The sequence below is a fragment of the Hemiscyllium ocellatum genome, chromosome 35 (assembly GCF_020745735.1).
Source record: "Hemiscyllium ocellatum isolate sHemOce1 chromosome 35, sHemOce1.pat.X.cur, whole genome shotgun sequence".
NCBI classification, from domain to species: domain Eukaryota; kingdom Metazoa; phylum Chordata; class Chondrichthyes; order Orectolobiformes; family Hemiscylliidae; genus Hemiscyllium; species Hemiscyllium ocellatum.
Window position 1 is genome coordinate 21,611,096 of NC_083435.1, and position 26,008 is coordinate 21,637,103.

At 37.7% G+C, this 26,008-nt stretch overlaps 1 protein-coding gene across 1 annotated transcript in view; it reads left to right on the forward strand.

Moving 5' to 3' along the window:
- The first annotated feature begins 7,679 nt into the window (after positions 1–7,679).
- Positions 7,680–26,008, forward strand: part of LOC132832558 (butyrophilin subfamily 3 member A1-like) — a 91,585-nt gene continuing 73,256 nt past the window's right edge. Inside the window, exons 1-3 of the mRNA XM_060850649.1 lie at positions 7,680–7,746; positions 13,158–13,187; positions 15,181–15,216. Of these exons, the coding sequence (XP_060706632.1) occupies positions 7,680–7,746; positions 13,158–13,187; positions 15,181–15,216 (133 nt within the window). The remainder of the gene's footprint in view (positions 7,747–13,157; positions 13,188–15,180; positions 15,217–26,008) is intronic.

The window sequence follows — 26,008 nt, forward strand, 5'->3', positions numbered from 1 at the left end:
TCTATACTCTGTTCTTTATGTTTCTTTGCGTAATTTTGTGAACAATTTTTATCTGTTTTAAAACCTAGTAGACAAGCTATCTAACTTACTCTGGGTACTTTTCACTGTACACTTACCGAAACAAATTGCGAAGTTATGGTCTGGTCTGCCCGCTTAAGAACGTGTTGAGTGGTCTGTCCTAGCTCGCAACAGTTGATAAAATGAACTTAGGAAAGAATGTCATAGGTGCAAATGTTTCATAGGATACTAAACCTTCTCTGAAATGCTTCCAACACATTTACTTCATTCCTTCCATAAATACGAGGATCAGAACTGCACACTGTGCTCCACGTTAATCAGTGTAAATTGAGCATAATTTTCTTATTCAGTAGTTCTCACATCAAATGATAACATTCCATTAGCTTTCTTAATTGCTTGTTGTAACTGCATACTAACCTTGCGATAGTCAGTAGGATACCTGAACCCCCTGTGTCACAGACCTCTACAAATTCTAACCTTTTGTATTGTATTTTTCTTCTCTGTTTTTCCTGCTAACATTGATTATTTCACATTTTCCCAAACTGTACTCAGTTTGCCACATATTTGAAATGCTGACTGAACTTATTAATGCATGTTACTTACCTCATATGCCCTCTTCAAAGACATGCAGTGATATCACCACCATTGAATTAAGCCAACTACCAATATTCTTGGGTTACTATTGACCAAAACCCAGACTGTGCTGGTCATATAAATACAATGATTACAAGAGCTAATTAGAGCTGGCAATCGTGAAGTGAATAGTTCATTTCCTGATTCCAAAAAAACCTGTCCAACAAGGCAAAATTCAGGAATCTGATGGCATTCTCCCTAATTCCCTGAATGGGTGCACTTCCAGCATCAGTCAAGAAGCTTGGCGCTACAGGGACAAAGCTGGCCACATCTACAAAAATTAACTTCATCCACCACTGTCGCTTAGTCGCAGCAATATGAACTATTTACAATATATGCTATAGAAATTCATCCAGGCTCTTTGTACGCTATCTTCCAAATCGCCAGCATTACCATCTAAAAGTACAAGGACAAAAAATGGAAAAGTACATAGATTGCCTGCAAATTCTCCTCCAAATCACTAATCATATTGACTTGAAAACATATAGAAGTTTCTGTATATGCCCATGGCATTATCAGTATACCAACACCAAATGGACAGTAGCAGTTCAAGAAAGCAGCTCACCACCACAAATGCAACTAAGTTTGTTCAATAAATGTTGGATAATGAAGCGATGCCTGTATCCTCTGAGGGGATAAAAGATAAGGCTTCACGTTATCAATTATCTGGCAATTGAATGACTATGCATTGACGAGTTGTCCTTTATCCACAGTAAATATTATCCACTCTAATAAATCTAGTAGATTGATCAATTGTAATATCACATTTACAAAATCAAGTTGAATCTGACGTGGAACGATGCAAGTGCTCTGCTATAACTTATTTATTAAGCGATTCTGATCATTTCCTTGATGCATGTATTTGGCTAACTGGCCTGTAGTTTTCTTTTTGTTTTCATTTAAGCATATAGAAGGCATATTCACTATCTTTCAAAATAATAGGACCATCCCTGGATCAAAGAACTTTTTAAAAATTAAAAGAACGAGTCAACTATTCTACGAAACATTTTTAAGACGTAATATTAATCCCGTCTGATCCACAACTCCTTTTAACCCGTTGTTGACACAATTTATTCAGTATCACGTCTTCATAGTTCCTTAACATTTCCAGTTAATGACAAACAGTGGGTCCCTTTTCTGGAATGTTTATTGATCTTAACCATACATGTATTCTACATGTTCTGGAATATACTAATGAATGTCAATCGCTGGATTTCTATTAAGCAGTCCTTTAGTCTTGTCAATTCACATTCGCCAGCTTATCTCTCATTCCCATATAATTAGCCTCATTTTAATTTAATAAAAGTTTGTCTCAGAAAAACTTACCTCTCCCTCATACTGAATATAAAATTTCAGTATATAACCGTCGCTGCTACACGGAATGTCTTCACTATGAGATTTTTAATTAATCGTACGGCATGGCAAAATATCAATTTGGTCGAGTCTACTCTCTGATCGACTCTCAAACGTGTATTTCTAAGAGCCTATCCTAAAAATATTGCATGAAGTCCTCGTTTACCCTTTCCCCAATTGATTTTTACAGTCGATATGTACATTAATTTCCTTTCCATTATTATTTCATCTACACTAAATAGTGTAGTTATCACTGATGGTCCTGTTCACCACTCTTTTAAATAACACTTTACCTTTATAATTTCTTATTCTACCTAAACTGTTTCTCTATCTTAGTTTCCTAAAATTAGGTCAGCCCTACCTATTGTGCTATAACAATTGTTAGCTAACAGTGCCATTTTTCCCAAAGTTTCCTATTTGTTTTTAAACCTTCAATAACTTTCAAGAGCCCGTTGCCAATTAACGTCACCTCGTAATGATGCATTTATAATGGCTACCAGGTTATGCTTAGTTATTTTCTGTTTACCGTCTCTTCTGCTTTGTTCCGAATGCTGTGTGCATTCAAAAACAGAACATTTAGATGCAACATTTTACTCTCTGTAAATTCTGTTGTTAGATTTTGATTCCTACTCTTTATCCTTTCTTATCATACGCTGTTTATTTTGTCATATATTCCACGTTATACTTTTCCCTTGACACTAAGCTATCATGTTCCCAAATTAAATTATCATGCCCACTTTTCAGTTTGCAATCCTTTCTATTTACTTAAGCTATGCGTAATTCAAGAATTCCCTTAACTATCTGGCATGCAATCACGCTGTCTTGCCCCTGAACACTAGTCAAATCAAATAATCCATTCGTTAGAGGTGGTGCTTTGGAGTATTAATCCAGGTAATTTCCTCCTTCCTTCGTGTGCCGCAGTGTCTGCAGTTCAGCTACTAGCTCCAAGCAGAAGCTGAAATCTTTCCAAAAGAAATGAAATGAATATATGACACAATGGAACAGAAAGTGATGAACAGTGATGCGATACATGGGACCTAAATGGAATGGAAGAAGACTCGTGTAGATTACAAATATCAGAACAAGTTAGACGAGTCAAATGATCTGGTTCAACGCTGTCGTCTTTTTATCAATACTTTATGTAGAAAAGATTGATGTCAGCCGTAAGAGACAGGAGACTGAAAGGAGGAATGTTTTTTACCCTGAGTAAATGTATCTTTAAAGTGCAAAAGCAACACGCTGTCAAGCAATTTGATTGAAACTCAAACCACAGTCCCATTGTTAATACAGATGAATACGGGCCTCAAGGCAATTCTGGCATTGGAGTGAGGTGGGGTGAGTTTTCTTCGACCTTTTTGAGATCTTGCTGACGTTTGGCACAGAGGCAATACATATCTGGAATGCTGTTACGTTACGAAATGCTGTCAGATTACGAAATCACAGTGAATAAGATTCTGAAAAATATGAAGACGAATGCGAGGGTCACGATCAGATTGATTTCTGCTACATGACATTGAACTCAAGCCACGTGGTCAGGATTCATCATCCATTTTCCCAACACCGGTCTTAAAATACAGAGATTTTCTGTTTTGATTTACTGTGGTGGAGAATCCAACATTATTTATAAACCTGCTGGTTTTCACCCATAATTAAATGCTGTTCTTACCGTGGTGTAATATTGTTCTCTGTCGATACTCGATTTCAGAAATAGAAAAATTAAGAAAACAGCTTTCAGATGCTGGTGAGTTCATTTACTTTGAACTAGAATTAGCAACGTCTTTCCTCCTGTTGTCCGTGTTCTCTTCCGAGACAAGCCTCCATGTACTCACTCCTCGGCTCAATCTCTTTGTCATTCATTTTCTGCTCTTTAGGGCGAAAATATCTCTTGGGTAACTGGTGTTCTGAATCTATCATTTTATGCAAATTCTACTGGTTTCCTTTCCATTAAAAATACTTTTGGCTGCTAGTAGGTTCATATTCAAATCTCCACGATGCTTCCACTCCTCGACAATTTATGGAGTGATAGCCGACTGATTACTCCAGTTGGTCATGCTAAGCAGATCAGATTTTATGTCTGAGGGTAAAATTTGTTCTTCCAATTATTGATTCTTTCAGGTGACTGTTTTACTGATCATGGAATGCAGGCAACGACATGATTTCAATGTTTTGAATTATTTCATTACCAACAACTTTCTATGGTATGGTAATCCCCGTCATATTATAGTCCTCTTTCGGACTCACGGTAGATGGAGAACCAAATACAGAAACTTAATTGGAAGAAAACAGCATATTAATTGTTACATCATGTGGTGAAAGAATGATATCTAGATAGTGATGGAATAGTGTATACCTGATATTCTGTATCGTATGTTTTAAAATATCAAATTCATCACTAACTTCACTTTTTTTTTAGCATCATCCAGATCATTCTTTTCTCATATTAATTACATTCTTGCTGTTGATTTTGTTTTTAGACGACAGTATTGCCAAAAAAGACAAAGGTAAATAAAGCGATTAAATGGTTCCCAATAATGTTGCCGGTGGTGAACAGAAATGCAAACAAAAGACTGGCAAATTATTCGAGAATCCATTAGTCATACTTAGAGGCAATGTAAACATGGTAAGAATAGCAGTGATCAACCACTACAAGAGAGGTTTCTGGGGCCCTCCCTACAGCGGCCATAATTGCTGGAGTCAATTGGTGTAAATGGGTTTAGCAGTGATCAATAGAAATTAAGTCATTTTCAATTCAATAATATGATGGTATGTATGTCCCAAGGCTGATAAATAGAAGCATTCACCATAAATCTACACAAATTGTTTCACTATTTTCCGTGCACAAAAATCTGTATACTTGTAAAATTTTGATACTACTAATAAACAAACAGCTCATATAACTAGTAATATTTTTCATAGAAGTGTCATGGAAATGAAAGTAAGTCTGGATCATCTGACAGAAGTTTGATCCGTAATTTTCATGTTCATCATTGGCAGGAAATTGGAAGTCCACATGAGCAAAAATGATGTAAAAGCGCAAATAAAAATAAATAAATGGTACAAGAAATTTAAAATGAAATCGTCAATGTCTGTACCTTAAGGCATTTCTAGATATTTCTAATGAAAGAGAAGTTAACAACAAACTAATAGCAGACTGGAAACACGGGAGAGAAATTGACAACCTCAGAAAAGTGCATTTGCACTAAGCCACAAAACAATCTTCTGTAGAAATAAGACCTCTTAAACGGATGGATTTGAGGCCATGCAGATTCCATCAGGGGCGAGTATTTCAGAGACCCAACTCTACAAACGTGAAAATGCCATAGCTTGTGTTGTGAATGCGAAACTTCTGGAGCAGCAAAGCAGTTACTGGGATATGAAAGCGTCATCTGATTTTAGAGTGTCTACCGAAGACATAGAGGAGACAAAAAATGGACAGAATTTAAAATGCTTTGGGCAATAGAGCAAAACGGTCGGTGCCAATTTTAACACCATGCTTCATTACTTTGTTGTTGCAATCATTAGATTTAAGCTCGACTTTGCACCATTCCACAGTAAAAGCACATCCCTTTTAATCTCATTGTATAGGACTGCACTTTCTGTCTGCATTACCTTTCAGTTCAGTTGAGCCTGGCATATAATTGTGTTCCAAAATGAAAGCACAACGTTTATTCTTAGTGGAGCTCAAACTGAGTTACTCAAGGATAAAATAGACGTGGAGCGGATGCTTCCTCCGGTGGTGCATTCTAGGATCAGTGGTCATAGTCTTAGGATAAGAGGTAGCAAATTTAAAGCAGAGTTGAGGGGAAACTACGTCTCTGAAAACATTATGATTCTGTGAAATTCACTAACCCAACGTGCGGTGGATACTGGGACAGTGAGAAAATTTAAGGAGGAATTAAACAGATTTTTAATCGGTAATGGGTTGAAGATTCTAGCGAGAAGGGCGGGAGCTCAGCAGTTAGCACTGCTGCCTCACCGCACTAGGGTTCCGGGTTCGATTTCAGCCTGGGGCAACTATCTGTGTGGAGTTTGTACGTTCTCCCCGTGTCTGCGTGAGTTTCCTCAGGGTGCTCAGGTTTCCTCCCACAGTCTAAAAATGTCCAGGTCAGGCGAATTGTCCATGCTAAATTGCCCATAGTGTCAGGTGCATTAGTCAGAGGGAAGTGGGGCTTGGGGGGACATCTCTTCAGAGGGTCGGTGTGGATTGGTTGGGCCGAAGGGCCTGGTTCCACACTGTAGGGAATCTAATCTAAAAAAATTTAGGAATGGAGCATATCAGTCATGATGGAATTGCAGTACAGACTCAAGGAGTCGAATGGTCGTATTCTGCTCCTATGTCTTTTGAGTTACGGATGTATTTTAATTATTTCTTCATGTTAAATTTAAGTCAAACTGAAATTAAATTGTAGTTTTATTCTGTTTTACTTACTGCAAGAAAAAGGTTTTTTTCATCTTATTTTGTCACTTTATGCCATTAGAGTCGGTTTGCTAGACTGGTTGCAGGGATGAAGTGTATATCTAATAGAAAAGGTCCAGTCTAGAACAAATGAGGTTTAGAAAACTAATTATTTGATCTAATACAAATGTAGGATCCTGAGGGGATTTGACAATCTGGAGGCAGAGAATGTTTCCCACGGTGAGAAACAGATGTAGGACATTCAAGTTACAAATAGCAAGACTCCCGTTAATATGCAGGTGAGCAGCAGGTTTTTCTTTCTCTCAGATAGTTATTAGTATGTGCAAGTGTCTTTTGTGTGTGTGTGTCTTTTGACTGATGGAAACTTTTGTATATGAACCCACAAATCTGTATTCTATCAAAGGATGGAATGGGGAGTTTACTTTTGAAATCTTTAGGAAATTGAAGAATACTGCACAATCAGTGAAAAGGATTATGTGCCTGATTTACTGACAGTTTTCTGAAACGTGGAAGTTGAAGAAAGTCACAGTAAGTCAATGATATTTGGTTAGTGAAGAGCTATCATTCAAACATCTAGGAAGTTGAGCAAAGTAATGGCGGTGAAGATTATGGAAATCAAGAAGGAATATTTTGCCACTTTCATAAGAAGGACGCAAAAAGGAAAACAAGGGAAGAATTGAAAATGAAAACATACTTTCAAAGGTAGATACAGATAACCATAGGGAATGATAGTGTCCTGCGCAAAATATAATCACAACAGACAAAGGAAACCTTATGCTAACGTGGAGACATTGAGATAGTATAAGAGCTGTAACCTTTTTGATACTGAGAAGGCACCAAAATAGAATGTTTTGAGTAATACAAAATAAGGCAAGAACATTTTTAAAAATTTACGTTGCAGAATCACATAAATTTTACATTCACCTCTTGCCAATATAAATGCTACAGAATAGTCAACTGACTTTTTCTCTACATTTCCTGTTTCTCTTTGTTTGCCTTTCCTTTTTCTTACTCCATAGCCCTAGAGGCGAATCCTGGAGGCAAACACAGGGGGCGAGTCTCTTAGCTGTGCATGAGCCGCCCCGCCCTCCTCTAACCCCCTCCATACCACCTCTTTGGTATCCAAGATTGTACCGAGGGACTTGTACCTAAGATGGTGCCATAAGAGGCAGGCATTATAAAAATGCTTCACTGTACTTCGACAATGGTGTACACGTGACAATTATGGATATTCTATTCTGTTCTACTAATGGCAATGATGACAGCGCTGCTGATAATCATCACCATTTATTTCATAGAGATGGACGACCATAGGAAAACCGATGGTGAGTCACTTATTTAGATATTTGCACAGAAGTTACTGATCACTTGCTGCAATGGCTTACTTTATTTTCTGAACGAAAAATCATAAAACCAGACCTAGAAAATGCAAAGCTCCTGGCAAAATCTTCACAGATTTATCAGATTTTGCAGGCAGACCCACTGCTTTTACGATATTTGATAGCTCACGTCCTGTGCAAAATCATATAGTGAAAATAATGGTAAGCACCGTACCATATGCACTCGATTCCAATTACGAGAGATTTAGTGTCATATTCTAATCACGAAGTGGTTTGTTTGTTTTAAAAATCTTTTAGACTTTGAGTAATTGTTTCTGTGTGGCCCTAGAAGAAATATAATTGAACTTGTTTATTAACATCATGCTTTGCAAATCAATATTAGTATTAAGTAGAAACACCTCGGAAGGGAAAACTGCAACTTCCTCGAAATTTCCTTTGTATTGAAATCTGGTGTTCAATTAAAAATAGCGGCATTTATTCTCCACGTGCATTTCTGTCACAGCCCTGTATTGATCCTTCATTTTTCAGATAGCAGATTGAAGGAAGCTCGAACAGGTGAAATATTATCTACCCTTTTCATCCATTCAGTGGTACGTGCAGATTCACGAATAGTAAGAGCCAGACTGCTTTTAAAAATACCATCTCCTTAGTCACAAATAGTCGTACAGTCAAAGAACTCTATAGCATGGAGACAGACCCTTCCGTCCAACTCATCCATGCTGACCAGATATCCTAACCTAATCTAGTCCTATTTGCCAGCATTTGGCCCATATCCGTCTCAACCCTTCCTATTCATATACTCATCCAGATGTCTTTTAAATGCTGTAACTGTACCAGCCTCCAACACTTCATTTGGCAGTTCATTCTATGCACCTACCACCCTCAAGGTGAAAAGTTGCCCCTTAGGTCCCTTTCAAACGTTTTCCCCTCTCACCTTAAAACTATGTCCTCTAGTCCTGGTCTCCCCTGCCCTGGGAAAAAAAGACCTTGCCTATATACCCTTGTCATGCCCCTCATGATTTTATAAATGTCTGAAATTTATAAACACTCCAACACCCCACGAAAAACAGCTCTACCCTTTTCAAATTCTCCCTCTTGCGCAAATCCTCCAACCCTGGCAATATCCTAGTAAATCTTTGCTGAACACTTTCAAGTTTCACACCATCCTTCTGATTGTTGGGAGACCAGAATTGCACACAATGTTCCAAAAGTGGCTCAACCAACTCATATACAGCCGAACTTTAACCTCCTAACTCGATGCAACATGCACATCCTTAAATCTATGACCTCTCGTCTTGCGGTCCCCTACCCTAGGGAAAAGACCTTGGCAATTCACCCTGTCCATGTCCCTGGCGATTTTCTGAAATTCTGCGAGTTCACTCCTCAAACTCCAATGCTCCAGGGAAAATGGCCTCTCCCTATAGCTCAAACTTTCCAACTCTGGTTACATCCTTGTCAAATATCCTTTCGAATTAACATTTCATGTGAAGAAGACCTGGTGGTTTAATGGCAAGTAACTGTGCTAACTGTGTGGAAGCTGAGGCTCATGTTGTAGGGATCTGTATTCGAGCTACATTAAATTAGATTGTTAAAATTAGAAGTCAATAAAAATCTGCGATTAATACACCAAGGTGGTAACATAAATAGTGTCAAATGTCACGCAGGCACAGCTGCTTGACGGAAGTCCCTTTTGGAAGGAAATCTTCCAATTTTATCTGGTAATTCAGAAAGGCCGTTAAATTTTAATTGTTTTCTCCATCTCGCCCTCAACATCACCATAATGCAGCAACAACCGAGCTTGTGTTTGATTTTCCTGCATGGTTGGAACGCGATCCATTCTTTATTTCCTCGACAGAGATCATGAACAATCCTGTTCGTTAACCTCTAAACACTCTCATTGATCTTGTAATGTCTATGTCAGCTGCAAATTGGCTGGAAATAAACAACGTGTGTTTATCTGCAGAACTGCAGAAATTACAACAAATTCTTGAGGATGTTGGTAAGAGCTGGTGTATGATTTAAACTACTTAAAGTCTTTGGCAATTTTCAATGTGTGTAGATGTTTTAATAGTTGAATCAAATGTATCAGATATTCTTCGACAACAAAATTGGTTTCACTCCATGATGTGATGTTCATATTTGTTAAAATGTCAGTCTGATTAATCATGGTTAGAAAAATCAATAAAATGGATATTTAGAGGAATTAACAAAACAGTTATTCGTTCGCCATTTTTATTGTTTTATTTCCTCATAATACCATTAATTCTGAAACTTTGCAAAATTGATTCAATTGTAAGTCCCTCCTGAACTTTACTTCAGTTACAATATCATAATCACAACAACACAAAATATGTGTTCAAGGAAATCACGAACAGAAAATATATAAAACTCCTTTTTATACAGGAACGACCACTGCTCCACACATAAACTGTTGGTGACTAAAAGCTTTTTTCCCCTCAAAGGGCATTAGAGTTGCAATACAAGAACTATAAGAGATTTGGAAAAAATGCAAATCAGGGAATAGTCAGAATAGCCAAGAACATTGTCGATTTCTCCTTAAACTAGAATAGGAGATTTTATCTACCATCTTATTGAATGGTATACACCTTGTACTGAAGAGTGGGAAGACAACAATTTGTGAAGCATACTGAGATATTTTTTATTAATCACCAAATAAGAATGGAGGCTCTGTGGATATAACCTCGTATGGTCAAATCAAAACAAAATCGCTTTAGTAGGGGTGGATGGTGCCATTCTGTTAATTGTATATGCTTCAGTTACAGTGTATGTGTGCTTTCTCGACATTTAACTGAGGGTATCCTATATGATTCCCCTACGTGAAGAACAAATGAGAGGTGGATCATAAATATGATTGTGGTTTGGTATATAGTGAATACAGTAATTAGAATATAATAGGATAGATCGGAATAGAAGAGAATAGATTAGACTACAACAGAAATTTATTGCCACGTGTATTGCACATGGAAGGCTTCATAAGTCGCCCCACCACGGCACCTACATCAATTGCAGAAATCATATATAATAACAAAAAACAAGCGAAATTTAAACAAAGCTCGTCACCGATCGGTTAATGGCTACAAGGCTCGAGGAAAGCCAGTTTAGAAATGATGCAACAGCCTGGAGATGCAGTCAGGAGGCGACTGTCATGCAAGTCTGATGGGTACTTGGCCAGAAGCCTCCACTGAAAAAGGCTGCCATGTTGCACAGAGACCGCCACTCCCGCATTACTGTAAGAGATAAACATGCTGAATATAGGCGATATAATTGCAAGTTTAAAATGGAGTAAGGAGGTCAAATATATTATCAGACTAAAAATGAACGCAAAATGGCATCTTAAAGGATTCTCTTTACAAAATACAAGTAAGAGATTTTCTCGAATAAAGAATGCAGAATATTGTCCTGCTGTGCTCGGCTGTTCTATGATTTTGAAACAAAACTATCTAAATTCACAGCCTAATATCGATATCCAGTATGAAGTGTGCAAGAAATTAAGTTTACAATTCAGAATGCTTCCCGTGTTTTTCATGCTATTTACACTATTTATGTTTTATCTCAGAGCAACTGTTACGTTTGAAAGATGAAGGTAAAACTATTTTCTACACTGAATCACTACTTTTGTTGGAATTTCCAAGATGAAATGACGTGGAATTAACTTAACCTTCTGCCAATGTGGAATGCAAGTAAAAGCAAGCAATCAGCATATTTTGCATTCCTCCACATATTTAATACCATTAAAACAAAACATGTTACACCTACGCTGCCAATATGGCAACATCTGTAATGAATTAAATCGACATTTCAACTTAAAACCTTTCGTCAAAAGTAGTGCTATTACATTGATACCGTATTCATCTACATTATTCACAGTTTTGAAAAATAAGGCAATGCAGGAAACATTTCTGGTGAACAAATGCATTCTAAGTTTGAACTTACCATTATGACCTGGGCTCGATATTTGTATTTTATCTTACCAGCCTTAAGAAAAGTATACTTGTCTATGAATTGCATTTAAAGAAAATATTAAGATGACTTTATTTTTTATAGGATTTGCATCCGCTGAATTATGGCAAGCTAGTGATTAGATAGTAAGATTTCACTTAATAAACAGCGTGCAACTTGGGATTTAGCAATGCATGCAGGTTTTTGTAAAACATGTATTTCAATTCTTCGAGTGTTTGACCATATCAAGAGATAAAGCAGTCAATTCGCCACTCTTAGCGTTAGGTTGAGGATGGTTTAAACAAGATTGTCAGGAAAAGTAGTCATTTTTTAGAATCTTGTTCATAACAATTCCTGGATCTTGCTTCAGTGTGTTTTCCAGAGTGGAGTTACAGCTCAGTTGGGATGGGAAGGGAGATCCAGATCACAACATCAAACGAAGCACAGTATGGAAACTGTATATCATTTATAACTATCATGTGAAAGTCATTTTGTAACCAGGTCTAACAGAAAACTGTTTGCAGTTTCGCTAAGTAGATTTATTCATGCTATATATTGATTCACAGAAGAGTGTCCTGATATTATGCAATAGTGTAAGAGAATTAGAGGTGGCATAATGATCCACAGAATGATATAAGAATTTACATATTTCTGGAGAATTAAAAGTGAGATGTTCGATTACAAAATATTTGAAACATTTGGAAATTCTTTGGATCAGTGTTCTGGACAGATGTTTAAATTAAATATTAGGGCAAGCATTCCCGTGAAAGATTTGGTAATTTAACAAAAATGTAAAAGGTGAGTGCAGAGTGGCGATATGAAGAATGGTAGCCAAAGATTGGAAGGGATGCGGTAAAACAAAAAGTATAAGGGTCAAATAAATGACAAGATGGAAATGTTTAGAATAGAAAAATAGTTAAACCAAAACGACAGAAAAAATTGACTGACAAGGCCTCACAAGAAAAATCATACTGCAAACAGAAATTGAAAATTTTGGCCATTAAAACAGAAATGAATGGACCATGACATGATGGCTGTTATGAAGATTTTGTTGTAAAGTAATGAGGTTGAATATTCAAGAATGTTTCAAGGCAGGTAGGAAGAACATGAAAGAAGTGAGTAGAAGTAAAGTAGCTCTGTTGTAAAAGGATGAGTTGATAAAGCAGTGACGAATGATCTTGACTCAGGATATCAAGATGTATCAGTTCATCCATATTTTAGTTTGCATTACAGTTGGATCGTATGATGAAGGGTACCCGATTTACTATAAATCCTCTGTGTCCTGTGGAAGAAGGCTGTGTTTCAAGTTTAAAAGATCATTAAGTTGAGCATTTAATGTTCTACTTCAATGGCAAAACTTTTAAGAGTGTAAATTTATTAATTAAGGTGTTCAGTGTTGGGGGTAATTTGTTCATCTTTGCATATTTTCTCTGCAGAACTTAGACGACTTAGAAAGCAGCCTAAAGGTAAGAGATGCAAAAAAAGTTACAACATTTTCGGCATTCCAAAATATCCAGAAAAAAAAACTCAAGTGCTTTAATGTTCTTTTTGTCAAAACACAAAATGAAGTGCGTGCATAAATGTCATAAGGACAAATTCAATAATCCAAAGCTTAAAAATCACACAGCACCAGGTTATAGTCTAACAGGTTTATTTGGAAGCACTAGCTTTTGGAGCGTTGCTCCTTCATCAGGTAGTTGCGGAGCAGGACCATAAGACGCAGAATTTAAAGTAAAAGATTACAGTGTCATTCAACTGAAATGATCATTGTCATTTCAGTTGCATGACACTATAACCTTTTGTTATAAATTCAGTGTCTTATGGTCCTGCTCCACAGCAACCTGATGAAGCAGAAGCAATCTGAAAACTAATGCTTCCAAATTAACCTGTTGGACTATAATTTGGTGTTATGTGATTTTTTTTAAAACTTTGTTCACCCCCGTCCAACACAGACTCCTCCACATCATCGATATTTCAAGACTGTGCTACTTGGGATTAGATGTTTAAAGAGTCCTACATTATAAACGGACATTACAAATTTTAATTAGACATTGCTTTCTCCAATGAACATAAAATATCACAATTGCAATAAACAGAATTAATACTATGTAAAAGTAAATAATGAGTGGTAGTTCATTTAAAAATGAATGAATGGCTCACAATACTTATGACTTGGTTATGGTGTTGATCAATTGAGAAACTTATAGACAGCGGTGGAACTCATGATAGATTAAATGCAGACGAATGTGACATATTGAAAACGAAGGCACTAACTCTGCATTAATTATGAAAATCCTTTATCTAAACGAGAGTCTAGAAATGTTGCCTAATAATTTTATTTAACAAAACAACAAAACCATTGAAATGCAATCATGGAATGACTTATCAACTTTGGAGTAAGCTATAGCAAACGGACTTAACAAATGTGCTACTGTCAGGAATATATCTGGAATTAGGATTAATAGTGGAATTATTGGAATTTAGAAAAACATGCAATGATCTACTTGTAGCACAAGAAGAATTAATGGAATATTTGTCAAAAGAAGTTTTTACTTTTTGAGAGACACTCGAACAAGAAGACACAATTTAAATATGATGGGACTCCTATTTAAATTGTATATTTTTTTCTCTCTCAGAACAGTTCTGAGGTGTTCACTACCCCAGAGATCTTTTCTGGCAGGTTTACTTGTTTTTTTTTTAAGGAAGTTATGGCTAGAGTCTTTATGAAGAAGGAAACTATGATGTTGATTTCCGTTTTTCTATATTGATGTTTGAACTTTAAAAATGCAAAGGAGCGTAGATTTTCAAATCAAATTATATAGAAACAGGTTTAATTCCCGGTTTGTTAGATCAATACTGAATTAAACATTTCTTTCTCTTACAGAAGATACAGGCGCCTCAAAACAAGGTAAAATGACAAATGAGAAATCAAAACACAAAGGATGCCAGAAATCTCAAATAAATTGACTGTGGTGAGTGACAAATGGAATGAACCTTTCAAATGGATCTTCATCAGAAGTGGAGCAAAATTGAGATGCGTTCAGATTCAGTAATGATAGATGAAAGCAAAAGGGGAGAAACAATTAAATTGAAATTTTGTCATTCTGGAAGGCAGGAGATGGTGAATGCTGAAGATACGAACAAGGCACGTCAAGTGGGATGACAAAGAAGCATGAAAGTAATAAAGTATCGATATGAATGTGCTTTTAGTGTCAAAACTCCTAACATTGAATGACATCCATGGCTACCCTTGAGAAGGTGATGGTAAGCGGCCTTGAGAAACAGTTTCAGTCCATTGTGCGCTGAATTCATTAATCAATTCACTCACCGATCTGCATGAACCACTTTTAAATAGTTAATTGGCGCACCTATGAGATTGTTTTTGAAATGTAAGAAAATTCAGAGATAAAAAGTTAAGGTGAAAGATTGTCGATTAAACATTGTGAATTTGGTTTTCAGATGTTGAAAACCTGAAGGCACAGCTACTTGACAAGGGTAAGTAACTATCATCACGACTTCTTTAATATTGATTTAATTACTTTACAATACATTGCTGCTCTGAAAATACTTATTTCTTCAAATCTGGTTTATTTTTACTGAAGACTAAAAACACTGAAAAATGATCATTAATTTTGAATGCTGTTATACTTCGCTCTTTTTCATGAAACTGTCATAAGATTTAAAGATAATTAGTTAGAATTGTGTCTCAGGTGTTATCACAAAATATACATTGCCTGAAGAATGACGCAGTTTAAGGTTTGCATACAGCCAGTGAGTTACTTAGATGTTCTACCATGAAATCTTTCCAATAGTGACTGATTGGTGTGAAGGACATGACCATGGCTTATTCTAGGAGATTTTTGTTAACAAGTATTGAGAAGACAGGAAAATGTTGAGATGCAGCCGTACAGCATATCATGGTGAAAGAATAAAAGATATTCTGTGGAGTGCGCTTTTCATTATTATTGTATTCCAACCTTTATTACGATCTTTATGCAGTAAGGCATTTTGCTTAAAGAGTATTCTCTGCTGTTTCTGTGAAAATTAAAAATTACTTCAAAATTAAAAAGACAGTAAGCATTTTTTTAAATAAAGGTAAGACGATCATGAGACAGTTTTGCTTCTACTTTCTTTATTAAATTATTATGATAATTTTTGCATGTTGTCAATAGCTTCAGCCTGGAAGCTTAAATTTGCCACACACCTACCAAATTTCGACAACAAATTTGTTAGTAGACTCTACTTGTTATGTATGTAGTTGCGTATGTGTTGCCCATTAAGAGATTGGTAGTGTTAAACATAGGCAGGAGCTAGTTGGGCAGTCTAGGCCTGACTGTGGAGCTGAGAGGACATTGGATATGATATTTCTATTCAAGTTAATCGCCCGCTCACCTCGTGTACTATTTATTGTTCAAGTGAACCACAAACGCAACATTACTCTAACGTCCTAATCATTCACTTCTGGGTTACCATATTTTTCTTACAGATTCAAAATAAACAAGTGGAATATCGTTGCCAACATTTTCAAACTTAACCTACTTTTGAATCTTCCAAATGTTAGAATATAAGACGTCAGTGGCCAGTTTCGGAAGTAGACAAGATGAAGGTCAGATTTAGGATTTAACGTTAGGCATTTGGATAAGCGTACTTTGAAATTGAAGTTTATTAACTTGAGACGACCAATCTTCCTCCACTGATTTTATTTTTCCTGAAAATAACTTGGATGTACCAGAAAAAAAGAAAGTTGCCCAAAATAAAGAGGCCAAATAACACAAGAAGACAGCTTTACAAATTGACGCTCAGTTCAAAGGGTTCAGGTGGGGGAAGGAGGGAAACGAACAGCACATGGATAAGATTAGATTAGATTACTTACAGTGTGGAAACAGGCCCTTCGGCCCAATAAGAACACACCGACCCGCCGAAGTGCAACCCACCCATACCCCTACATTTACCCCTTACCTAACACTACGGGCAATTTAGCATGGCCAATTCACCTGACCCGCACATCTTTGGACTGTGGGAAGAAACCCACGCAGACACGGGGAGAACGTGCAAACTCCACACAGTCAGTCGCCTGAGTCGGGCTAACGGACAACAGATTCCTTACAAGACACATGAGAAAGATCGACATCATTCAGTGTTATCGGGCTTAAACTACAACATGCTTTTTTGAAAAATCTTGAAATACATAGTTAGATCTACCAGAGGTACCCGCATATGGTGATCCTTGTAATATCCTGCAACCTAAATATACGTATTTGTGCTACCTATAAAGAATACAGATCATTTAACCTATGTGTCTCCATTTCTTATCGCACAATCTAAAAACTACTCTTCCATGGTCTGTTAAACATTCAGATGTTTCCTTAAACGTATCTTATGTCTTATGTGTCATATAACTTACAGATCGACAACTGGAGAGAAAAGATGACGGTAAAATTCTAAGAGAGTCATAGAGATGTATAGCATGGAAACACAGCCTTTCGTCTAACTCGCCCATATTGACTAAACATCCTCAATTAATCTAGTCCCATTTGCCAACACTTGGCCTATATCCTCTAAACCCTTCCTATTCGTAAATCCATCCAGATGCCTTTTAAATGTTGGAATTGTACCAGCTCCATCTTCCTCTGGTAGTTCATTCTCTACACGCACCATCCTCTGTGGGGAAAAAGTTGCCCCTGAGGATCCTTTTCAATCTTTTCCCTCCCACCCAAACCTGTGTCCTCTAGTTCTGGACTCCCCCATCCCAGGAAAAAAATCTTGTCCATTTTCCCTATCCATAGCCCTGATGATTTTATAAACCTCTAAATGGTCGCCTTTCATCCTTTAACGTTCCATGTAAAACAGCCTCAGCCTATTCAGCCTCTCCTTATAGCTCGAGCCATCGATACCTGGGAACATACTTCCAATTTTTTCCGAATCCTTTCAAGTGTCACAACATGTAGGAGGGAGACCAGAATTGCACATAATGTCCGAAATGGTCTGTACAGCCTCAACATGACCTCCTAACTCCTATACTCAATGCTCGGACAAATAAAAGATAAGCCTACCAAACGCCTTCTTCACTTTTGTATCTAACAGCGACTCCACTTTCAAGGAATTATGAACCTGCTCTACAAGATCTTTTTGCTTCGCAACACTCCCCAGAGCCTTACCATTACGTGCATAAGTCCTTTCCTGGTCTGTCTTTCAAAAATTCAGCACTTCATATTTATCAACATTCAACTTCATTTGCCTCTCCTCAGCCCATTTGCCCATCTGATTAAGATCTCGATGTATTCTGAGGTAACCTTCTTCACTGCCCACGATACTTCCAATTTTGGTGTCATCTGCAAACTTACTAATTATATCTGCTATGTCTACATCCAATTCATTTATGCAAATGACAGAAAGCAGCGAATCTGGCACTGGTCCTTGTAGCACACCACTGGGCACAGGCCTCCAGTCTGAAAAGCAACCCAATCTTCATACTTATTCATCTTGTCCATTTTCCCTATCCATAACCCTGATGATTTCATAAACCTCTAAATGGTCGCCTTTCATCCTCTAAGGTTCCAGGTAAAACATTCCATAATTATAACTGCCTTCTTTTTCGATTTAACTTGACAATTTTTTAAATATATTCCGTGTTACCCTCTTGAGCAATTGTGGTTAAACATGTACCTTAAATGTGATTGAATTTGCTTAAGGGATTTTGATTGGATGAGAGCTAATTGTTGTGACTGATATTGCCTATAATAATTGTCCCTTTGTTCAAGAACGGGAGTAAAGACAACCCTGGTAATTATAGACCAGTGAACCATACTTCAGTTATGGGTAAAGTGTTGGAAAAGTTGTAAGTGAGAGGATTTATAATTATCCAGGAAGGAATAAATTGATTAGGCACAGTCAGCATAGCTTTGTGAATGGTAGGTCGTGCCTCACAAACCTTATTGAGTTCCTTCAAAAGGTGACCAAACAGGTGCAGGAAGGTAAGGCATTTGATAAACTTGGCCACAGTAGGCTATTGCACAAAATAAGGAGGCATGGGATTGAGGGTAATTTAGCAGTTTGGATCAGACATTAGCTAATTGAAAGAAGACAGAGGGCAGTGGTTGATGGGAAAAGTTCATCCTGGAGTTCAGTTACCAGTGGTGTGCCACAAAGATCTGTTTTGGTCCACTGCTCTTGGTCATTTTTATAAATGATCTGGATGAGGGCATAGAAGAATGGGATAATAAATTTGTGGAGAACACTAAAATCGGTGGAATTATAGGTAGGGCCGAAGGATGTTGTAGATTACAGAGCGACATAGATAAACTCAGACCGGAGCTGAGAGGTGGCAAATGGAGTTTAATGCAGAAAAGCATGAGATGATTCACTTTGAAAGGAGCAACAGGAACAAAGAGTGTTGGGCTAATTAGTGTCAATGAGCTTAGGGATCTCTGTGTCCATGCGCATAGCTCCCTGAAAGTTGCCACCTAAGTTGATAGGGTTGTTGAGAAGACCTGTGCTATATTAGCTTTTATTAGTAGAGGGATTGAGTTTCGGAGCCATGAGTTGCAGCTGTACAAAACTCTGGTGTGGTTGCACTTGGCGTGTTGCATACAGTTCTAGTCACCACAATATAGGAAGGGTGTGGAAGCTTTGGAAATGGTTCAGAGGAGATTTACTAAAATATTGTCTGGTATGGAGAGAACGTCTTATGGGGAAAAGCATGAAAGGCTTGAGGCTGTTTTTGTTAGAGAGAAGAAGGTTTAGATGTGCCTTAATTGAGGCATATAAGATAATCAGAGAGTTAGATAGGGTGGTCAGTGGGAGCGTTTTGCCTCGGATGGTGATGGCTAGCACGAGGGGACATAGCTTTAAATTGAGGGGTGATAAATATAAGACAGATGTCAGAGGTAGTTTCTTTACTCAGAGAGTCGTAGGAACATGGAACGCTCTGCCTGCAACATGGAACGCTGTGCCTGTAACATTTGCAGATTCGCCAACTTTAATGGCATTTAAATGGCCATTGAATAAATACGTGAATGAAAATAGAACTGTATAGATTAGATGGGTTTCAGGTTAGTGCCTCAGGTCGGCACAACATAGAGGGCTGAAGGGCTTATACTGCGCGATAATGCTCTATGCTTATATGGTCTAATTAGTAGTTGCAATTTGTGATAAAGCACTCCTTGTAATGACCATACTGGAAATCAAACACATGTTTCCCGTTTCCGATCTATTTGTACCTTTGCCCTTTGTTTTCATATTAGATGACCTCCAAACGATGTGCATAGTCTTTCAGAGTGCTAACTAAAACTCACCAATTCAAGGTGTGTTTTGTATGATGGTACATGAAATAATTCTTCCCAAATGAATAATCGACACGATGGTTTTGAGATACAATGGCAGTGTCCCTATCTCTGGGTCAAAGGGACCCGGTTCAAGCCTCACTTCCTTTGGTGGTGTGTCGTAACTGATTGCGAAAATAATATAACTAACATGGGACACCTATGAGACTTTTAAAAATTCTGATTACCCCAATATCTATAATTCAGGCGATTACAATTGGTGCCTTCTTACAACGCAGCACATTTCAAACAGACCCTTAGTCTAGAGTCCAGTTAAACATTGCATAGTTTGGCTCACCCACAATGGATCAGGGTTTATTTCCAAGATGAAGGACTCAAGAGTTTACTGTGGATGATGACTTATGCTAAGATAGCTAGTCCCTTGCTAATTTAGATTCATGGAAACATTAATTTCAATGCTTCAATTATGTATTTATTTGTTCATTTATGTAATTAGAAATAGCTTCACTGAAGGAACGCCTCCGCGATGCTGGTAAGAAATCATTCAAAAATAATTGTTTGGAATTCGTCCTGGTAAAGACACCATATTAAAAAAGTTGACTGTAATCCTTGTCTAAAGCAGGTAAAATTAAATCTGGAGGGCCACAGTAGTAATGCTCTCAGGAGCACATTTTGCATGGTGTGCAAAAATGTGTTTCTTCATACACTTCTGGTTTAACTTTTCTGAATTTCAATATATCTTTTTCAATTCTTCACAGATTATTTAGCATTTGAGACACAATTTCCAGCAAGGAGGCCCTGCCGTTCATCAAATTCCTGTCAAACCTCTGCAGATATTTTAACCAACTTGTTCTGGAATAGATGGAACGTCAACCTCAGTCAATAGTATGGACAAAATTTCTGCGGCAAAAAGAGCCTAGATATTTTCTAATGAACATGTTTCAATATGTTACTTCACATCTCTGGAACAGGTCAGGCCTGAACCGGGGCTTTCAGATTCAAACGTAGAGGCTGTACTACTGCATCTACAACAATTCAGCAATGAAAGATACTCGCTCTAACACTGAAGCCCTAAAGTTTGATTCATTTAATGATCTGTTCGAACAATTTTTGGAAATTCATTTTCTGCCTTCCACTATGTTGGTTGGCAGAATATTCCTTCATTTCACCAAGCACGTGGTGTAAAAAAAACGTGTTTCTTCCTACATTGTCTTGCTGACATAATAATCCAGAGATATCTCATCCTTGTAGCATCAACTTTCATTTCTTCATCTCATCTAACCCAATGGTAACTCGTATCCTTATATCACATCTCTCCTCTACGTTCTTGGCTCAAAACGAGATCAACCTTAGATGATAAGACCAAATATTACATAGCACTTCCCTCATACCCGAAGCCACTTTGGAAATCACTTCAGTACGTTTCAGAGTTTAGGGAGTCAGCGGGCAAATGATTCCTCTTTTTTGGACACAACCTCGACATGTCTGTCTTATTCATAGAATCATACAGAATATCGGCTGTTGTCTTAATAATTGGTTGGAGGTGGAGGTGGGGGGGGGAGAGATGGTGGTGTAGTGGTGGTGATGAGCATTTAGTGATTATAATACAGTTGAAACTTAATGAGATACAGTTAGTTGCTGTCCTGTAGGAAGTGGCATCGTTGTTACTTGTCATTTATAGGTTCAATCTTCAGTGCTGTCTCGACAGATAACCGATTTAGCTCCATTCATGGCTGCTCCATTTGGAAAGAATGCATACCATGCAATCGACAGACATTGACCATGAATACTGCTGTGGCATTGGTTAGCCCACGAATTTCTGCGTATCGAAGCAAACGTGTGAAATTGTTGGCAACGTAGAACTAGAGAAATTTATATTAGATTAGATTAGATTAGATTACTTTCAGTTTGGAAACAGATGTGGATTAGTTTTAGAAAATAACCCAAAAACTATGAAACAGTTCTATAGTAATGTGCAGAACCATAAATAATTTTGATAAATAAACAATTAAAGATGTTCAATGGTCATCGAGTCAGGAGCCAAATGATATGTATTCATCAAAAATTATTATCAGCGAAAATCAAAGATTGATTTCGAATAATTTTGGAATGTTATTAAAGTGTGAAATGCCTTATTGGTGTCTACAGAATTAATAATACCACTTAAAAGAGAAATACAGGTAGATAAATGAAGAAATGATATTGAAAGGGCATAATTAAAGAGTTAGGAAACAGAAATTAAAGCAGCAAACTTTCTCAGAGTTTTCACCAGCACATGACGGTGTAATGTAACATGCCTGCAATAGAGTCAGCCATTGATTAAGCTTAAAAACTTTATAAATGCCCATATTGCTTCAATTAAATTCAGCAGAGAATTAAAAGCAGTCAGGTGACAAGCCAAACTTGTATTTGAACTGATCTGTGTAAGTTTTCGTGTCTTGGATTTAATTCGTATTCACTTTTACAGGACTGTTCATTTGTTGTGAAGCTTGCATTTGTTTACGACGTCCTGCATGGATCCCGATGGAAGATATTTTCTCTTCAAAGCACTGCTCATGGTCGTAGTGGCAGCTGTTTCACCAAATGCTGTCTTTCTCAATTAGTTCGGGAACCAATTAGACTGATGATTAATCTAAAATGGGAAGGGCTAAACAAGGACCTAGGAAATTGGTTTACTGTGGATTACTTTGACATAAAGAGGGAAGATTTGTTGGGTAGGCTAAAAGATATTAAGGTGGACAAATTCCCAGGTTGGGATTGAGATAGAATCTATCCTAGGTTGCTGAGGGAGGCAAGAGAGGAAATAGCTGGGGTCCTGACAGATATCTTTGTAGCATCCTTAAACACAAGTGACGTGCCAGAGGACTGGAGAGTTGCTCATGTTGTTCCCCCTGTACAAGAAGGATATTAGGGATATTCAGGTAACTACAGACTAGTCAGCCTGAAATCAGTGGTGGGAAAGTTACTGAAGAAGGCACTGAGGGATAAAATCTATTTATATTTGGAAAGGAATGGGTTTATCAGTGATAGGCAACATGGTTCCGTGCGAGGTAGGTCGTGCATTACTAACTTAATAAAGTTTCTTGCGAAAGTGACCAAGTTGATAGATGAAGGAAGACATGTAGATGTCGTATACATGGACTTTAGTGAGGTGTTTGATAAGGTTCCCCATGGTAAATTAATGGAGAAAGTAAATTCACATGTTGTGAAGAGTGTTATAGCTAGCTGGATAAAGAACTGATTGGAGACAGGAGACAGAGAGTAGTTTCTCGAAATGGAGAAAGGTGATCACTTGTATTCCACACAGATCGATGCTAGGACCACTATTGTTTATAGTATACATAAATGATTTGGAAGAGGATATTGTTGGTCTGATCAGTAAGCTTTCAGATGACAGGAAGATTGGTGGAGTAGCAGAAAACATATAGGACAGTAAAAGAACACAGGAGAATAGAGATAGACTGGAGAATTGGACGGAGAAGTGACAGATGAAGTTCAATCCAGGCAAATGCAAGGTGATGCATTTTGGGAAGTCAAATTCTAGAGCCAAACATACTGTAAACGGAAAAGCCTTGGGAAAAGTTGATGAGCAGAGAGATCTGGGAGTTCAGGTCCATTATAGGCTGAAGGTGACTGCACAGCTGGATAGAATGGTCAAGAGGTATATGGTATGCTTGTCTTCATCGGACAGGGTATTGAGTATAACAGCTGGCAAGTCATGTTAAAATTGCACAAGCCTTTGGCTCAGCCGCATTTAGCATATTGTGTACAGTTCCGGTTGCCACCTTACCAAAAGGCTGTGGACGCTTTGGAAAGGGTGCAGAGAAGGTTTATGAGGATGTTGCCTGATATGGAAGGTGCTAGCTATGAAGAGAGGTTGAGTAAGTACAGATTGTTTTCATTAGAAAAAAGGAGATAGTGGGGGACCTGATTGAGGTCTAAAAAATCATGAAGAGTATAGACAGGGTAGATAGAGATAAGCTTTTTCCCAGGGTGAGGGAATCAATAATGAGAGGGCACACGTTCAAGGTGAGAAGCGAAAAATGTAAGGGGGATATACGCAGCAAGTACTTTATACAAGGATGGTAGGTGTCTGGAAGGTGTTGACAGCCGAGGTAGTAGAGGCAGGCACAATAGGTTCATTTAGGGTGTGTCTGGACAGATGCATGAGTATGTGGGGAGCAGAGGGATACAGATGCTTAGAACTTGGGCGATAGGTTTAAACAGTGGATTTGGATCTGCACAGGCTTGGAGAGCCAAACGGCCTCTTCTTGGGCTGTAAATTTGTTATTTGAAACTTTGTAGAACTGATTTCTTCATTGGTGAATCCAAGAGATTAGGAAGGTAAGGTTTCCCACAATATCAGATCATTAATTCAGGAAACATTGTCATAACAATCTAGGTTATACAACAGGTAGCATTTCACGGCAGTATGGATACGTATACAGAGTAAATTTGATCCAATTGTTGTACAATTTCATCGATCTGATGTTCAGCAGACTATTTTAAAACGGCAATCAAAAATAGAAAGGATCTATTGCCTCTTCTCAACCTTGGAAAGCTAATTCTTATAAAATTCATATAAATTCGCATCTGCTAACGTCATTCATTATTGTTAATATCACAGGTGCTAAAGCGAATGGCAGAGATGGTGAGTATTAAAATTGCTATCAAATAAAAGTCAAACTAAGTCATGTAATATATGGGAAACAATACAAATTATTGATTCATTTGTTCAGAGCTTAATATTTCCAAATATGCACTGACTTGGAAAATTATGCCTCGAAAATTAATTGTTCCTTCATGATTGAAAATGTGTTTTTGGCAAATGTGTCAAGACCGTCTCGGATTTAACATTAAGAGGCAGTGCATTACGAATCAATCATTATGGAAGTGAGCAGAAAATGAGTTTTAAATAAATTATAATTTTCATAGAAACGTTATGATAAGTTTCCTCATGCAGTGAGTCGAATGTCATCATTAATGGTGCACCTTCAACATATGTCTCAGAACAGGTAACATTTTGAAGCAAAGCCAGGGAGACATGGTGGTTCAGTGGTTCGCACTGCTGCCTCAAAGCGTCAGTGACCTGGGTCGAATCCAGCCTTGGGTAACTTGTTTAGAGTTTGGGCATTCTTCCCATGTCTGTGTAGGCTTTCTCCCACAGTGCAAAGATATGTAGGCTAGGTGAATTGGTCATGTTAAAATTGCCCATAGTGTTCAGGGATATGTAGGTTAGGTGCAGTGGTCGGGGTAAATTAGGGGTCTGGCTGGGGTACTCTTTGGAGGGTGGGTGCAGTCTTGTTGGGCCAACAGGCCTGTTTCCACATTATAGCAGTTCTAATTCGTAAAGCAAAAGCCAGAATGCGAATCCCATAGTCTGGCAGTCATTTCCTTCTCACGCTATGTCAGTTATTGTCACCCCATAGCAGGCTGCTTCACCAATGTCTGAATTATGAAACGTGATATTAGCTTTTACGGAAGCTGTATCTTATTCATCAGAAAAATTGCTACCTATTTCCTCTGTAATGCAGCATGCCCATAATGCATATCTCAGACATCATTTTCATGAAATCGGTGCACTCCTCTTAGCTAACTGCAGTCTGGTCCTCTTATTGTAGTAGAGTGAGCAGTGCCATTCTATACACTGCAAAACTACAAGTTCATCCAAAACTGTTATTCCCATGCTCTCAAATAATTAAATACTTTGTTCACTTCATGTTAAAGGGTGACTTCAATACGTATGCAGTCTTTATCCCTCTCCCAGAAATTGATCTTAAAAAGTTTGTGCTACTTTGTTGAGTATTAATGGTTCTTTTTAATTCTACCGATTATGCAGCAAAATAAAAGTTCTTCAATCAACAACGAAACATATGCCACTCTTCATCGTTTTCACTGAAAAACTCATATTTGTCCACACATCAGAAAAAAAAAATCCTTGAGCCTTCTTAAGTACTGCCACAGACTGGTAGCATTCACAAATGACCGAAGTTGATCAGAATGTG